The sequence below is a fragment of the Chenopodium album genome, chromosome 25 (genome assembly GCF_948465745.1).
Source record: "Chenopodium album chromosome 25, dcCheAlbu1.1, whole genome shotgun sequence".
Taxonomy (NCBI): Eukaryota; Viridiplantae; Streptophyta; class Magnoliopsida; order Caryophyllales; family Amaranthaceae; genus Chenopodium; species Chenopodium album.
This window is the reverse complement of record NC_137858.1, coordinates 36577143-36593959: the sequence shown is the minus strand read 5'-3', so window position 1 is coordinate 36593959 and position 16817 is coordinate 36577143. Positions and strand designations below refer to the sequence as shown.

The 16817-nt window shown below is 34.9% G+C and overlaps 3 protein-coding genes across 3 annotated transcripts; 2 read left to right on the top strand and 1 right to left on the bottom strand.

Moving 5' to 3' along the window:
• Nucleotides 1–2591: 2591 nt before the first annotated feature.
• LOC145614082 (uncharacterized) lies at nucleotides 2592–4371 on the top strand. The gene is made up of 5 exons (XM_081669080.1): nucleotides 2592–2858; nucleotides 3061–3224; nucleotides 3365–3857; nucleotides 3974–4041; nucleotides 4194–4371. The coding sequence occupies exons 1-5, from the start codon at nucleotides 2592–2594 to the stop codon at nucleotides 4369–4371; spliced, it is 1170 nt and encodes a 389-aa protein (XP_081525206.1).
• Nucleotides 4372–6947: 2576 nt separating this feature from the next.
• Nucleotides 6948–8419, top strand: LOC145615537 (uncharacterized). The gene is made up of 2 exons (XM_081670610.1): nucleotides 6948–7517; nucleotides 7723–8419. The coding sequence occupies exons 1-2, from the start codon at nucleotides 7010–7012 to the stop codon at nucleotides 8220–8222; spliced, it is 1008 nt and encodes a 335-aa protein (XP_081526736.1). The 5' UTR covers nucleotides 6948–7009; the 3' UTR covers nucleotides 8223–8419.
• A 336-nt stretch (nucleotides 8420–8755) lies between these two features.
• On the bottom strand, nucleotides 8756–15070 carry LOC145613447 (squamosa promoter-binding-like protein 14). The gene is made up of 12 exons (XM_081668548.1): nucleotides 14781–15070; nucleotides 14624–14686; nucleotides 13503–14276; nucleotides 13156–13349; nucleotides 12226–13070; nucleotides 12055–12132; nucleotides 11851–11958; nucleotides 11658–11775; nucleotides 11312–11447; nucleotides 10999–11143; nucleotides 10316–10909; nucleotides 8756–10048 (listed from the first exon to the last, which is right to left on the bottom strand). Exons 3-12 carry the CDS (start codon nucleotides 14186–14188, stop codon nucleotides 9632–9634), a joined length of 3321 nt encoding a protein of 1106 aa, XP_081524674.1. The 5' UTR covers nucleotides 14189–14276; nucleotides 14624–14686; nucleotides 14781–15070; the 3' UTR covers nucleotides 8756–9631.
• Between the last annotated feature and the right edge of the window lie 1747 nt (nucleotides 15071–16817).

The window sequence follows — 16817 nt, the reverse complement described above, 5'->3', positions numbered from 1 at the left end:
AGCTAAACCTTGCACATGTTTGCTCTGATAACTACCGCTAATCACATTAGTTATTCACGATTTCTGCTCTTTTATAAAATTTCTGAAGTAGTTCATATCAAACATTCCAATTTGAATTCAGCTTCACATAACTTCTCTATTATACGGTACGGTTATTCCATTTCTTGGTTTGTAAGAGTTGGTAGGCTCCCGACTCACAATTTTTCCGCTTTATGCCATTTTTTATGCGATCCTTATTTAAACCAGGTATGCCTAGAAATTATTCTTTCGGGATTCCTCTTGAAACATTTTTCTCTTAACGTTTTTTTATTCACGGATTTACATTTTGTCATTCTTTGTAGACCAGTTCATCGACTGACCAATTTCTTTGTGACTAGCAAGTCCATATCGATTTAAGAGTTTGTTTCTTTTTGAAATTTTAAAACTTTAGTTTCTTTATTAAGATTAAATTAAGGTAATTATTTGATTAGATAAAATATTTGTGCTAAAGCGGGTAGTGCGTATGAGGGTTTTATCCGGGAACAATTAAAGTGTCACATAATCAACTACTAAACTCTGATCCACCAAATTAGATTAGAGTTAATAATTAACCAAATCAACAATTCTAGTGCCACATTGAATTGGTAATTTTGCCCTTTTTTCACATCACCATTATATACACTTTTATTTGCTTACAATTGATTGGTTAGTGAATTTTTTCGCATGTTAAGGCGAATTGATTGATTTCATTATTCACATTAAAAGATTTAGGCCGCCAATTGAAAAGAATGACCTTGATTCCGGCCTAGTCCTAGCCCCAACCTGTTTAGATTTGTTTCGAAAACAAAATAAATTAAAACCCCATAAATTCCTTTGTTATTATTGTTTTGATTTTTAAAGACATGAATCAAACTATAACTTTTTGGAAGCCCTAATATACATTTAGCCTTAATCAACAAGTTCAACTAGCAAATGAAATAAATAAATTTACATATTACAATAACTAAACTAGCAATTATAAAATATATCACACGTATGAAATTCGAGGTTGGTCTACTGGCTAGATATCGGCACTCGTTCCACCTATATAATTAAGAGGGTTCTTCTCACCCTAGTGGGCGAGTGGGATATTCAACCTTCTTCGACCTTTCTCCTCCTGCCATTATAATAATTACAAAAAAAAGTAAAAAGGCCAGGGGAGATCGATGTTGTTATGGATATGTTGCACTAGCTGAATGGTAGGTGGGTATTTTCAATCTAATAATAAGCAATGATGCCCTTATCACAAGCAAGAATGTGGGCTATGAGGAATTGAACTCCCATCTATTGGGGGGGGGGGGGGGATGGACGGACTAACCATCCCTTTATCTCCTAATTCCTCACTCATAGATTTGTATAAGGTACCAATAGATGAGAATATTGATGATAGTGTGTAAATAAATGAATATAGAATGAGAGGACTGGTAATGAACCAATTGGGTTACAAATAATGAAATAAGGTATTAAGGAGTAACGGAAATGGTTTGATATCGTATGAAAGATTGGAAGTATACATGCGATTGTAACGATATCCTACATGTTATGCTTTGTCTTACCCCATAGATATTCAAAGACAATTTACCGTATGTATGTGAATTGACAAAAGGTCAAATTAAAATAGGTGACGTCCACTCACTCTACCACTAAGCCAATGCTTCACATATTTCAAATGTCTAACATAATTTTATCACTATATACGTAGTATAAATATTTTTAACCCGTTCTTTGTTAGCTTGATACAGATTTTTAAAACTTTGTGAAAGCTTCATAGCATAAGAATTCATAAATACATGAAGTAGAAGTATAGATTTAAATTTGACATTATTACATGCCCATTATATATATATATATATATATATATATATATATATATATATATATATATATATATATATATATATATATATGTATATATATATATGTGTGTATATATATATATGTATATATATATACACTACGTACAAATATATAAATTCTTGTTGTTTCAACGGTTTTGATTAACTATGTATCAATAAATTAAATTAATTACAAATTTGATATTTTTTTATAGTAAATTTGATATTTTTGATAGTGTGCAGATAGATCAAATGAAACTTTTCATATTAAGAATAATTTTAAAAATTTTCTAACTTGTAATAAATTTTTTTTAAAAAAAAAGAAAAAAAAATTAGAGGGAGTATTTTAAAGTGATGTTAGAGAGGGGATTAAATGCAGAATATAAAACATTAAAAAAAGAATAAAAAAAAAAAAATGAAGAAGACAAAAATTTATTTTCTCTTTAATTTCCATTGTAAAATGTAATTAACGGCCAATTATAATAAATTGCATGCTACTGTACACTTAACTTTTTTTTTTTTTAAAAAAAAGGCAACTCAGAGAAGCATGCAGCATTACTGCATGCATCGGAAAGCTGAAGAGCCGCTAACTTAGCTATAAAATTACCGTTTGTTTAATATTTCAATGTCATTAAATCACATACAAAATCAATTTTCTTAAGCTATTTTTATACATATTATCCATTTTATTATATAGGAGTATATTCAAATTTAGTACGGAGTACGTATTACATATACATGAATATGATGAAGAAAGTGATGGTAATAGAGGTAGAGAAAGAGTTCAATTTGGAGAAGTCCGTTTGTAATCATGGTTTCTTCATGATGCTCCCTAACCAATGGATTCCTTCTTTTAATTCATTTCGACGCCCTTTACGACTTGCTGATGGCTGCTCTTCTCTCATGGTCTCTATCTCTACCGATCATCAGCTTAACCATTCACATTTAATTATACGCGCTGAGGAACCCGCCTCCCTATCCGACTTTGATCATGAGGTCATTCGGGTATGTACATAATCTATCTTACTACGTTTATTAACTTTTTTACTTAAATAGTTAAATGAACTAACGGACATTATATTATGCGTGCCTTAGCTTGCTTTACATATATATATGTATGAAATTTCTTATACACACTTGGGTGTTTTTTTATTGTAATAAATGTATAACGTAATACTAATTGAAAATATCTTCAAAATGTTTATAGAAACAAGTTGTACGCATGCTGAGGTTAACAAACAAGGATGAAATTGATGTAAGGAAATTCAAAGAGATACATCCTGAAGCAGCAAGTAAAGGATTTGGCCGCCTTTTTCGCGCTCCTGATTTGTTTGAGGATATAATCAAGGCTATTCTTCTTTGCAACACATCGTAAGCAATTCAATTCAATATTTGTTCGTTTATTTTGCTATTAATAGTAGTAATTCTTTCAGGAATTTGCGTTTTCATTATTTTAGTTTTGCAAATTAGTTCGATCTCTAATACATTATGCATGAGCTTATTATATATAGGTGGAACAGAACATTGGAAATGTGTCAATATCTTTGCGAGCTTCAAGCTGAACTTCACTCGGGTATGCATAAAGATGTTCGTCTAGCTCAAGATTGTAACAAGTCTACTGCTACGACTGTTAGACCAAGAAAAATTAACCACTACTTTCGTAGTTGCAAAAGATCAACTTCCAAAATTAATCTCAGAACACTTGGAAACTTTCCAAGCTCAAAAGAGTTGGCAGGTTTAAGTGAGGAATTTCTTAAACAGCGTTGCAATCTTGGGTTTAGAGCAAAATTCATCATTGAATTGGCTAATTTGGTGGAGAACGGTGAATTAAAGCTTGGAGATCTAGAGCTCGAGCATGAGGAAAATTTTGATGATGATAACATTCGTAATAAGTTGATGACATTGAAAGGAGTCGGTCCATTTGCCGCCAACAACATTTTAATGTGTATGGGAGACTATCGAAACATCCCTATAGATACAGAAACAATCAAGCATTTGTGTGAGGTCAGATTCATTCTTTCTTCAATTCTTTACATTTAAAGGGATCTTATTTGCTACTCGAGTACTCGTGCCACTCATATTAATTTTCTCCCAAAAACATACACCATTTATATATATAGGTACATGATAGGAAGGATGCTAGACAAGTTTATGATAAATTTGCGCCTTACCAATGCTTAGCTTACTGGTATGTATGCACATCACACATGTATGTGTTTCGGTTTATTTTTGTTGTACAATGCACTAGGCAATCTTAGGAGTTCGAATACCTTATATATTGCTTGCAGTTCATATGCAGCGTGAATTATTGATTCTGTTTTTCCACATCTGATGTTGTAGGTATGAAGTAGTGGAATCTTATGAGAAGAAACTTGGGCAGAAACTAAGCAAATTGTGTCCTTCAAACTATCACAAGGTAGCTAATAGCTACTTGTCCTCCAACACTAACAAGGAAAAAGAAAGCACATCGTCTACTGTGACAGCAACAAAAAGAAAGAGGACTTGCTCACGAGCATGAATCGCGCTAGCTGCAGCTTACTTGTGGCTTCATTGCTAAGAATCAGATGACTAACTTTTACTATACAGTAGACAACTGAAATATGCCATTAACACGGCTGCTTAGTGCTATTTATTAGAGCTAGTATGTCTTTTTAATTTGTTTGACATTTTAATTCTCTGTTTTTTTTAGTACTCTATGAAATTGTGATTTGTTGAATTAGTTTGTGGTTCATTTCCATACAGTAGATTTTAATTGTCTGTCTACTGGTTGTTTTTTATTTAATTTTATTAAATAAATAGATTAAAATTCACCCACTTATCCTGTCAAAAAAAAAAAAAAAAAAAAAATCACCCACTTAAGCATTGATTTACGTCGATAATTAATCCATGTGTTATTAATTGGGGTTGGGTTTTTTTTTTTTTTTTTTTTTTTTGGAATGAAATTGGGGTCGGTTTTAATTATGACTAATAATCTTATTAAATTATCTAGATTAAAGATATACGAAGTACATATTACGAGAATATGGTACTCCGTACTCCGCATTAGTTGAAGCTGGTATGATGTTCATCTTGTGCCATGTTACAATTTCAACTCTTAACCTACAATTTAGGTTAATTATTAATGGTAGGTTTCTATTTGAAGTTTCTTCTCTTATCATTTTATACACAATGTCAATAAGATTACACATGTTACTAATGTTTTTCTTGTATTTCGTATTTAAATTACAAATCATATACGAATATGGTCTAGCTTTATTTTTATTTTGATCACATAAACAGTATGTGATCAAAAAAATCGAAGGTAATAAAATAATTATGTTATCCTTTATTTAAGAGTCATCCAGAAGTCTATAACCAATATCTAAGCAATAGTAATATGTCTATTATCTAACCAATATTTGAAAAAGTAAATATGCTTAACTAACTACTCGTGTCAAAAAAAATGTCTCAGTGACATTTCCATTATCGTTTGAAATTTTATCGAATTATTGTAAAGAATTATGTTTGGTTAATAAAATCGATTTAAAAAACAAAGAGATGTCTGCTACTCTTAGAATTGAGAGGGAATAAGAATCACTTGTTAAACAAGGCTGATATACTTGTATTAATAATTAAGGGAATCAGGTTAGAATCAAATTGATTGGAAATTAATTGGGAACCCACCAGCACTCCACATTAGAATTAGGGAGTAGAATGGTTAAACCAATGAGTATTACTCCCTCCGTTCATGTATCTTTTGTACTATCACCCCGTATCTTTTAAGTAAGAGAAACTTTGACCATAAATATTTATTAATGTGTACATGTAATAGGGTGATTTTTGAGCTTCCTTTGTAACCGACTGTAATTTGTAATATTCTCAAAACAAAATCAATAAATTTCTTCTCACATGCTTGAAGAGGTAATAGCTAAGCATGTAGCTAATGTATCATAAGCAATTGGATTGAACCACCTATATCTGTATTTTTGATGTTTTTTTTTAAAAACATGTGTGATCTTGCTTGATACAAGTTCGTGTCTAATTTCAAATTATTAACCTTTCACAACTTTTAATGCTACTCAATATATATATATGGATCAAAAACTGTGAAAAAGTGAAAAGAAATAAATAGGATAAACATTAAAGAACGGATGGTGTACATTAATGGTAAGTTGGGGTTAATTCCAGCTTCCAACAACATAATACTCAAATGATGTTAACAGATTAAAAGAGAAAGTAAGTGCAACGAAGCAACAAAGGGCACCACATTTTCTTCCATTTGTTTTCAAAATCTCTTTGAATCGAATAAGAATAATCAGCTTTTAGTGAGCAAGCCAAATTAATCAAACCTGATTTCTACTCAAGATTTAACTTTTTATAAGTGTCTTGACTTTCTGTGAAATTTGTCTCATTTTTATCTCTTTTCAATAATTGTGATTTTGCACTTTCAAGTCCTTCAAGATTCCAACATTTATTTGGTTTTTGTTGTTTTTTTAAGGAAAAAAAAAAAAAAAAAAACCTTGCATAGCCTTATGTACGGGACTGAAAATAATTTGCTACTAACGCTAATTGGAGTGTAATCACATAAGTATACTTTTGTGACCGTAAAAGGTACCATTAGAGCTATAGATTACAACAAATACTATAATACTACCTCGCCCATCTAACATATCACCAAAATATGAGATTGAACTATTTTGTCTAACTCAGATTACACTATCATGCAAAAAAGTCCACTGTACATAAATACATCAATTACCAAAATATGTTCATGTACTAAATATTTCATCGGAGATGGGGGTCGGTTCATTGTTAACTCTTTCTAGTTGTTCACGTAACATACAGATAGACACACCGCACACATAGAGTAGGGCTCAAGTCTTATAGGCTTGTCATTCCATTGGAAAAAGACTATATGCTTAGGATCATGTTATGTACAAAAGGGCCTACATCTAATTTGTTCATGATGGGCCAATGGTAGGCCAGTTTGAAAAATAGAGACAAAGTCACATAATCTATAGTAACAACTTTTTCATACAACTATTGAAGTTCTACCAATATAAATAAACCTCAAGTGTTATTGCTTAATTCCATCAGCACCTATATACATATCCCTTAATCATACTAGGAAAGTAACAAATTTTAGTCCAGTTTTTTTTAATCAAAACTCATTAATTATGTATAGAAGATCATCATTTAGAAACTCATCAACAACTGGCAACCTTGTTATTAAGAGATCGGCTGCTGCTCCAAAGCCAACGGAAGTAGCAGCCGCACCACCACCACTATCATTACCAATATTGCCTCACTCTCAATCAACTAAAATTGTACAAAGAACTCATAGTACTCGAGGTACTCATGAATATGATCATCAGTATGACCTGCAGATATCGTTACAAAAGCAGGCTGCTAAGCCTATAATTGAATTTCCGGTGTCCCCTGATGCAGATGCTCTATTGCTGGGTGAAGGTATTACAACTTCAAACCACCCACAACATAGGATGGTGCAGGTGAACCTTCCGAACCCCTTTACTTGTATGGGTTGTAAGGAGTATGGTGCTGGCTCTCGTTTTACCTGCCAACAATGCAACTTTGAGCTTCATGACTTCTGTGCTTTAGCCCCTCCTGTCCTTAAGGCCCATCCTCTGCACTCTCAGCATCAGCTTGTTTTCACTCCGAAACCTGGTATAATAATAAATCCTTACTAATTGTTACCTGATTGAACCCACCAAGTACTGTGTTTGATGAGAATTTGAAACTCTTTAGTCATAATTAAATGTTATGAATACAACTAATAAGATGGAGAAACAACCAACTGATCAATTTTGAAACTTTTTGGATTGTATAAAACTGATTAACAAGTATATCTAATATTGTCATGGATTAATAGGTAAAGGAGGACTCTTGAGATCAAAGTGTGATGTGTGTGGAAAGTCTCCAAAGGGATACTTGTTTCACTGCAGTGCCTGCAGCTTTCAATTTCATCCTTGCTGCGCCATGCTGTCAGCTAAGATGAATTTTCCAACCCATCCTCACTCCCTTGTCATCTTACCAGTCACTGCTTTATCTACTGCTCCAGGCGAAATGATGTGCAGCGAGTGCAAGAAGAGAAGACCAGGGAAAGTTTATCAATGCACTGTGTGTGACTACTATCTGCATGCTGTGTGTGCAAAGAGCATGGTTAATGGCCTCCATGCCAACGGCATCAAAGGCCTTGAGTTTGAGAAACCCAACATGTTTGGCGTGGCTGCTAAAATTGCATCCCACGTTGTTGTTGGACTCATGGGAGGACTTGTGGAGGGGGTAGGAGAAGGCTTAGGCGAAGCTCTCACTCAGAATGTTCTCAAAGGAAGATGCAACAGTACCGGGAAACCCAGGACTTCCGGGTAGCTAGCTACACCTAAATTAAGTACTATGTAGATGCAAGTGTGTATGTTTGTGCAGATATGTACACAAGATTATTTCCAGCAATCAGCTTGTAGGTTGTGTCAAATATACTACTGGTGTATCAGTCTTTCATTTGTTGCTTGGGGTGGATTCAATATGTTACTCTGTATATTTCTAAATTGCAACTATTAAGTCAATGAAAAGAGCTAGTTATTGTTGCTGACCTACATATATGCTGATATATACAATATTGTGAATTTTACAGCATTTCTGTTAAGTACGCACTGCCCGTATGCATATTCAGGGTATTTTGTTCAGCAAATTGGGAAATGCTATTGAAAGAGTTATGAGTTCAGAGTAAGATTCACCAGCATAGCGTAGTTAATAGGCAATTGCAAAGTAACAAAAACCGATGCTGGATATCAGTGTCAGCTGTACAAGTAAACTAGAAAAAAACAAAAGCCAATCGATGTAATGAATCATTTTTACAATCAGGTTCGATGATTAATTTCATAGTATTCACGGAAGACTGTCGATGCTATGACAACAATGAAACATCCATATTATATATAAACAATACGCGCATCTCACTATGAGAGCATGCTTATGGTATCCACAACTTAGTTTTTCCACCTAGTACATGCTAATATAGAATACTGCTCAATAAAATTGTTGAAAAATACGTATACATAATATATTATAATGACTTGTTTTCAAAAAAAAAAAAAAATATCAAGTATACAACAAAAATTACCTACTGATCCTACACATCTGCTTTACAGTTACAACGTTCACCTATAGACAACTCTACTCTCTTGCTATTTCAAGCAGAAATAAGCAAACGAATCGAGCAGCAAGTACTTTCTTGTCCTGATTGTTTTTTCAAGACCGTCAGCCTCCAATCCACGAAGTATAACTTATCATATGGACCACTTACATCTTACCATAGATTTAGACATCAAATATTCAAGAAACATGTTCCAAATGTCATTTTCTAAGTAGACCAGTGAGCTGGATGACAGGTAAACACAAAAGTTTAATGTCTGTCATCAATAGAACAGGCTAAGCTCAAATTTAAAGAATCTCCAGATGGGCGCAAAATAAATTGAAGCAACAGACTGAAGCAGCATCGGTTAATCTTTCATTCTTTATTCATCGAGCCTCAGCAAGGAAATGTAACATCAAAATTCCAAAACCATGAAGCATGAACACATGGCCATATTTTCGTTTGTAATTAGCATCCCGATGTTTTTGCCCCTTAAATAACTGCCTGCATACCATTGCAACCGATATCCTGATAGTTTCTCTTCCAAAACGTCATAATCACCCACTGGGCCTCAATAGATAGAGGGTTGCAGCTCATTTAACCTTTTTTTTGAAATATCATGAAACTAGCTTGCACTTTTGAAGCACTACATAGCCCCAAAATCCACATTGTCCCACATGAAAGGAGTGCCTGAATTTACATGCAAACTTTTGAAGAACAAGCAGACACAAACACATACTGCTGCAATGGTTAGCATAGAATGAATAAAGGGACGGTGAAGAAAACCATGTGAACCAGGCATTCTACTGTAACTCCTCATAGCACATTTAGAACAAGATTTTTGTTTTGTATCAAGCGGCAGGCTTGGCCTTTGCCTCACCTCTGCAGGCACCAAGGATTCAACAATCTCATTTCCAATAGTAACAGAGACTTGCCTGTTTCTTCTGTCAGACAGCTTTTGAGCCACCATGCTATTCAGTGTATGATTATTTCGCATCAAAGCGTAAGAATATGGAGACTGACCACCATCATCTAGAAGAGACCTCCAGCTATGCAGTCCAATCTACACCAATATTACATCAAAGAACTAGTTAGAAAGATACAACTTAAATCCTGGAAGGAAAAATAATTAAAAAAAAAAAAAAAACCCAGTCATCACAATAACTCATTGTGCACAGACAAAACCAATACAAAAAACAAAAGACAAGCTAAATAATGTACAGCAAGTCCATAATAGTGCTCAGACAGATCCTTAAAACCTTATGTAACTCTGTAGCTTGTGATTTTACAGCAAGATGCTGATACAGAAGCAAAAGTTGGAGCATATTACCTGCATGGGATCATTAGTAAGAGCATCTACAATATCATATGAGCCTGATGTACAAGCAGCCAAATGCAGAGGTGTGATGCCCCCAGGTCCACGGAGATTAGGAGGGAAGACGTACTTCTTCGAAGAATCACCGTCACAGGATGCAGAATAATGAACAAGCATGTCCACCATCTTCCTGGAGCCCCTTTTAACTGCCCTGTGCAAGAGGTGCATGTTTGAAAGTGCTTCCACACATTCCGTCGATAACCGGTCCATTCTAGACTCCGCTTCAACAAATATATCCAAAAGTGTTTTAACCAAAGCACAGTAATCTCTTTCAGTGGAAAATGTCAAGAGATACTGCAAGCGATGAAGCATAAAATCATTAACTGCAATATCAGATGATATTCGTCTCTGGAAAAGCCATCCGAGTTCATTTAAGAAGTGCAGGGCTTCATGAGAATGGGGACTTGCAACATATTGGGCATGATCATCAGTTACGACATCAGAGTCTTTTGCTTCATAAAATTCACGTTCAAGGAGCCTAAGCTCCTGACAAATTTTGGCATCTGCTATTATTATAGGAAAGCAATTGCCTCTCACACCATTTTCTACCTGTTAAGATAATTCAGAATACATCAGTTATATTCATTTAAGGTTGTTAAAATATCAAGAATGGTAACAGAGCATCAAATAGATCTTACCTCAATAAAACAACGGCCTAGAACAGAAGAAGCTGCAGCATGAACATTAAATTCACTCAATCGTATCTCTTCACATGGTAATCCTTGATCAGATGATTTCAAAACTTCCTTTGATGCGTATCCGCCCATGTATGCACAATGAATCCTACAAATTTCACAAGAATTATATCAGAAAAAAATTGCAGAATAAAAGTAGCTTGCAGAATATGCCTTCCTACCACAATGCTTGCTTATCTTGTTATATGTGAAAGAAAGATTACAATAATGGGAAAGCATTATGGGGTGGAGAGAGTAACAAATGCATAGCACTTACTTGGTACCAGGAGATGTCAGGTTCCTCCCTCTAAGCACAAGAGATGTGTCTTGTCCACTCACAACAGCCAAGGGAGAAACCACAAATAACTCGGGAGAACTCATTGTGCTCCAAGGTTTGCAAATGCGAATCCTTCCTGGAAAATGAAGGAGAAAATAGCCCATCACTGAATCAAAATTATGGCATACACCACGTTGCCACTTGAAATCAATTCAACGCAGACACTCACAGTCCAAAGGGTAACATAGGGAAACGGGTCTGGAAGGATATACAGACACAAAAACATATGCAACACTGAGTTGCCTGCATATCATCTACTTTTTTTTATATAAAAGAAAAGACTCACCATCCTTATGAACAGCTAACTGCCTGCCAAAGTTCACTGAAAACCTCCCACTTCTCCAGAGTTCAAAATCAGAATCCTGAACCAATGCCTCAACTCGTTGAAGAAAGCTTTCTTCAAGCTGAAACCAAAAACCCCTGCAAGGTCAGTCAATTTTCCACTAGAAATAAGTATAACATTATGGTAGTGGGCTCACTTGTTCCCAGGCAGCAGATGACATAGATACATATATTGAAAGAACCACACAACCAGGTCTAATGTAACTCTCCATATCTGATGGACAGTTAGAAAGCCAATTGTAGATCTGCAATTTGTGGCACCAATTAGCAGTGTTAGGAACACTTGACAAATCATAACAAGGCATACAAAGTTATCATGCATGTGAAACCTAATGTCCCACCTGATTGCGCAATGCTCCAGGTAATTGACTGGGATCTTTATCAAACAGTTTGAAAATGATTCGGCCAGTGCGATCCTTCTGATCATTTTATGAATCAACAATAGAGAGTGAGTCGGGTGACAAGAACCTAGACAACAGAAAGATATTTTAAAACTATTGACTTAACACTACCTGAGGATCTGAATTGAAACTTGGTGGAGAATGATCAGAACCAGACGAAGATGTATACCCTGCTTGGTGTGGCAAGTTCTGCAAAGAATTACTGGCAGCTTTATTTCCCATAGTAAAGAGCTCCAGAGTCATCCTAGAAGCAGAGGTCTCAGTTCGGCTTGCTTCAGCGTTTACATTGGCCTCCTCACTAAATGACATTCTGACAGGCCTAGCACTTTCTGAGGCAGCTTCCAATGGAAACAGTTTTCTAGTTACAGGTGCAGCCGATGAATGTGACCTCTCTTCAGTAGGATTGCTGCTGTCAGAAGAGAAATACCTCCTTGAGGTAACCAGATTAGGCGAACTATCATCCCCAGGTGATGAACTAAACAGCTGCAACGGTAGGTTCGTTCGAGTGTCCTGAACTTGGCTGTCTGAATCTTCAGTTGGAGATTGATAACTTGAACTGCTTCTCTCTCCACCTAGTGACTGTAACTCTATAGACGGCTTCTTACATGCATCTGAGCCAGTATCTTTGTCCATAATAGTTGACTTATTATTATCCACACAACTGCCAGGATTACTCTTCTGAGAATAGAACGCAAGAGAATCTGGACTTGATGCTGCCAAAGTGGCTGAAAGGACAGCAAGAAGATCGGTAGTTGATCTAGAAGCTGCATCAACATCCATATTGCTTTGACCCAAAGCACCTTGTTCAAAACCATTTTTGGTTGAGCAAGGTGGAATATTAGGGTTTGTTGCAATGTCCGTAGGCAGAGGTAATGAATTAATCTTGCTCAGTATTTGCATAAGCTGGTTTTTGTCAGGTAACGATGGGCAAGGAGGAACATTCTGTTCAGCATTCCCTACAAAAACAGAAGATTACATATTAATGTTTTGAAAAAATCATTAGGAAAAAATCATTTTAGTAAGAGCTTAAACAAATCGTACCTTGCCCACGTGCTAAAACTGTCAACAAGTTGACAATGTCCAAATTTCCATAGCCAGTCTTGAGGCTGTCAGTAGGCTGTATGGCCGGAGATGTGGTGTCCTCCGCTTGAGTTTTCCTTCTTCTTTTATTATGACCAGCAAGTCTTCGTCGACAACTTCTTTTACCTTCATCAAATTCAGCTAGTGGGTGGAACCTAGCAACAGAAACCAAGGTAAGCAAATCAGAACAATTTTATTGATTTTAGATCCCCGCATCCTCGAAATTGTGAGGAATTGAAAGCATGGTAATACTACTATGTTCATTAGAGTCTTTAAGGCAGTAATATCAACAAGGAGGAGGGACACACCTGCTACACTGTTGGCAGAACCTCTGCATCTGCTTGCCTACAAGTGCTTTGGTGGCCTTGCTGTGTAACTCGCAAACCTTATGGCGTCTGTGATAATCCTTAGATTTGGAGAGATCCTCGCTACAACTATCCACCTGACACATGGGATAGTTCCCACCTCCTGGGGAACCAGACCGAACCTTCTTGTTGGGCCTTGAAGAGGAAACCGGATCCTCTGTTGAGTTTGAGCTCTGAACATTCCCAACGCTGGTTTTGTTAAAACTGGTTCCAGTGCCATTATTGTCTCCTACCCCACCTAACTGTAATTGAAGACTATTTCCACCTTGTTGATCATCATGAGGAGGGCTGCTGCTCTTTGAGGTAAAGGAAGAGCTTAAAACAGGGTTGACAACTTCCTTGTTATTAGGAGTCGATACCTCATGAAGACTACCCAGACGAAGCCGATCAGATTCAAGAGGTCTACTTCTAGCTAAGAAATGGGAACTATCCCACTCCCAATCCTTGGGATTCCATCCATGCCCAGAACGATGGATTTGTGAGTGTTGCTGTTGTTGTTGATGATGATTACTACCAGAATTATAACAAAGACTACGCTTCGCACCGATCAAAGCCCCCTCACAAAACCTCCCACCTATATTTTGGTGTATATACAAGGGGGAAGCCACTTGTGTTCCCACCTCTTCCATTTTCCAACCACACCCTCTCTTTCACTTGCGCTCGAGCTTTTCTTGCGTATCAATTACTATACCAACTTCCCAGAATTCCAGAAACACACTGAAATTTCACAAAATCTAAATTGAGCAGACGAAACCCTCTAAATACACAAAATGAAAATGTCCAACACATCCATCAAACTCAAAAGATTCAATTTTTTTCGCCTTTGCTCAATCTTTTTTACCTTTTTTTTTTCAATTTATAAAAACTTAATAATAATTCATAAACTTTCTAAAAATAGAGTCACACAAAGACTAATAACCAATTAGAAAGGCTAAATTATAGGACAAAGGAAGCAGAAATTTAGGATTTATTCACATGAAATCAATCTCTACAAATCAGCAAGCTTATACTACTATTATTTAATTTTATTTAAATTTGAAAAAAATAAAATAGAGAGAGCTGACCTTTGAAAGAGGAGTTGAAGAACCAAACCTAGAAATCATCCACTACCAAGTTAATTAGAGCAGCTGCAAAACCAAAATCAGAAGAATTAATACATAAAAACGAGCTAAAATCCCTAAATTAACTACAAAAATGAAGGAAAAAAAATCGAAAAATTACAGATTAAATATGAGATCTCAACATTTAATGCCTCAAAATCAGAAATCGGGGGCACCAAAAATAAAATAAAAATTGGATTAATTTAGAAATAAAAGAGTTAGAAAAAGAATTGGATCTTCAAAACCCTAGAAGAGAGAAAAGAGATCTGAAGGAAGAAGAAGAAGAAGAAGAAGAAGGAGGAGGAGATAATGGGACAAAGCGAAAGGGGGAAGAATGAATGAATGTGAGAGAGAGAGAGAGAGAAAGAGGAGAGAGAAAAAGGTGCAGCTGTCTGACCAAATTACATAGAATAAACCTTTCAAATATTATTATTGTATTATTATTATTATTTCATACAATTTTAATAATCGACCGCTTTTTTATTTTTATTTAATTATAATTATTTAAAGTTGGATAGTACAACTTTGCGTTTACTATGAATACTGTGAATCATTCGTACATTTCAGCCGGATTATTCAATTTTTTTTTTTTTTTTTTTTTGTTTAACTTCATTCATGTGTACATCTAGTTTTCAAATCATTAACTAGTGTGTGTTGGAAGACCGTCAAACTAGGAGAAGTCTTTTTCTTTGCAAGGTCTCTATCCATATTAGTTACACAATTACGCAGGAGTAGTTTTGTATCAAGCAAGGTTTGATGTAGTTAGTTAGAGGAGATTCGCTTTAATCTTGAAATTACAAGTTTCTCTCACTTTCAATTGTTTTTATCAAACAAGGTTTAATGTAGTTGGTTGCAAGAGATTCACCTTTTAACCTTGAAATTACAAGTTTTCCTCACTCTCTGTCGTCTGACCTACAAATAATAGCTATAAAATAATTGTTATTATTTTTTATTTTTACTAGATAATTTCGGAGTCATGCTCGGTTTTTGCAATTAATACGAAGTACTAATTGAAATATAGAAATCTCTATAGAAAAGTAAGTCAATATTTAAGCACAAATAGTAATAAAGTTTGTAGATAAATTAATAATTTTGGAAAAAAAAAAGAAGTAAAGTTAATGAGGAAAAATTCTCTTCCAAAAAGACTACACTTTAGTATAAGTATGTAGAATTTCAATACGTTGGCACCAACAATATAGATTTTCAATACGAAATACTCATATTTATTTTAAGGAGTACTTTGTAATATCTTTGCCTTTAACCAGATTGCAAGAAACTAAATTTGTTGAGCCTAACTAAATCACCCTAAAACTTAAACCTGATTGAAATGATAAGCCGCATAATAGAGTTAATGATAATGACATAATTACAGCGACCTAACTAGTCCAAAAAACATGCGTGCATGAGCTTCCAAAATTAACCTTAATAAAAGGATCATTAGAAGTTAACCATATGCTTTGGTTTGATTAGTACAAGTGGTTAAATATTTTCTCACTTTTTCACCTTACATTTTCTTTATTCTTTTACTTGACACCTTCACACCTTGCTTCCGCAACACAAGGCACGTGCATACCCTTTAAAGGCCAACCTTCATGTAGATAGTACAAATAGTTTTTAAAAAAAACAGATATTTTTCTTTGTTAGATACAACTGTACAAGTATTTTATCATAGAGTATATGATAAGATGGGTCCTATTGAATTGGAACTTTGTGTATCAGGTTACCTTGACTCGAATTAACAAACTAGATTCATTGAAAATTATCAATTTAAAGTGCCTATATTGATCCCACATTGAAATACAAACTGACCATAAAATTAAGTATTTGTTTGACTGAAAAATAAAATGGATGAAGGGAAAAGTCATGAAAATTACCAAGGTGCCTTTAGGATATGTTCATAATTATTGAACTGAGCTGAACTGATTGAAACTGAACTGAACTAATTGGAGCTGAACTGAACTGATTGGAGTTGAATTGAAATGAACTGAATAGAGCTGAAATGAATATTTTATGAGAGAAGAAAATTAAGAGTTGAACTGAACTAAACTGATTAGAGTTGAACTGAACTAAATTGAATTGATTAGAGCTGAACTAGACTGAACTGAACTGAGATTAAGCTGAAGTGAACAGACCATTAGTCAATGAAAATTTATGAGAA

Coding starts and splice junctions, on each gene's coding strand:
- LOC145614082 (XM_081669080.1), top strand. CDS start 2,592: ATGAATATGATGAAGAAAGTGATGGTAATAGAGGTAGAGAAAGAGTTC. Junction 3,858..3,973: donor CAATCAAGCATTTGTGTGAG/GTCAGATTCATT, acceptor TTATATATATAG/GTACATGATAGGAAGGATGC. Junction 4,042..4,193: donor TACCAATGCTTAGCTTACTG/GTATGTATGCAC, acceptor CTGATGTTGTAG/GTATGAAGTAGTGGAATCTT.
- LOC145615537 (XM_081670610.1), top strand. CDS start 7,010: ATGTATAGAAGATCATCATTTAGAAACTCATCAACAACTGGCAACCTT. Junction 7,518..7,722: donor TGTTTTCACTCCGAAACCTG/GTATAATAATAA, acceptor ATGGATTAATAG/GTAAAGGAGGACTCTTGAGA.
- LOC145613447 (XM_081668548.1), bottom strand. CDS start 14,188: ATGGAAGAGGTGGGAACACAAGTGGCTTCCCCCTTGTATATACACCAA. Junction 13,350..13,502: donor TTCTGCCAACAGTGTAGCAG/GTGTGTCCCTCC, acceptor TTCTGTTGCTAG/GTTCCACCCACTAGCTGAAT. Junction 10,910..10,998: donor TAGGCCGTTGTTTTATTGAG/GTAAGATCTATT, acceptor TTATCTTAACAG/GTAGAAAATGGTGTGAGAGG.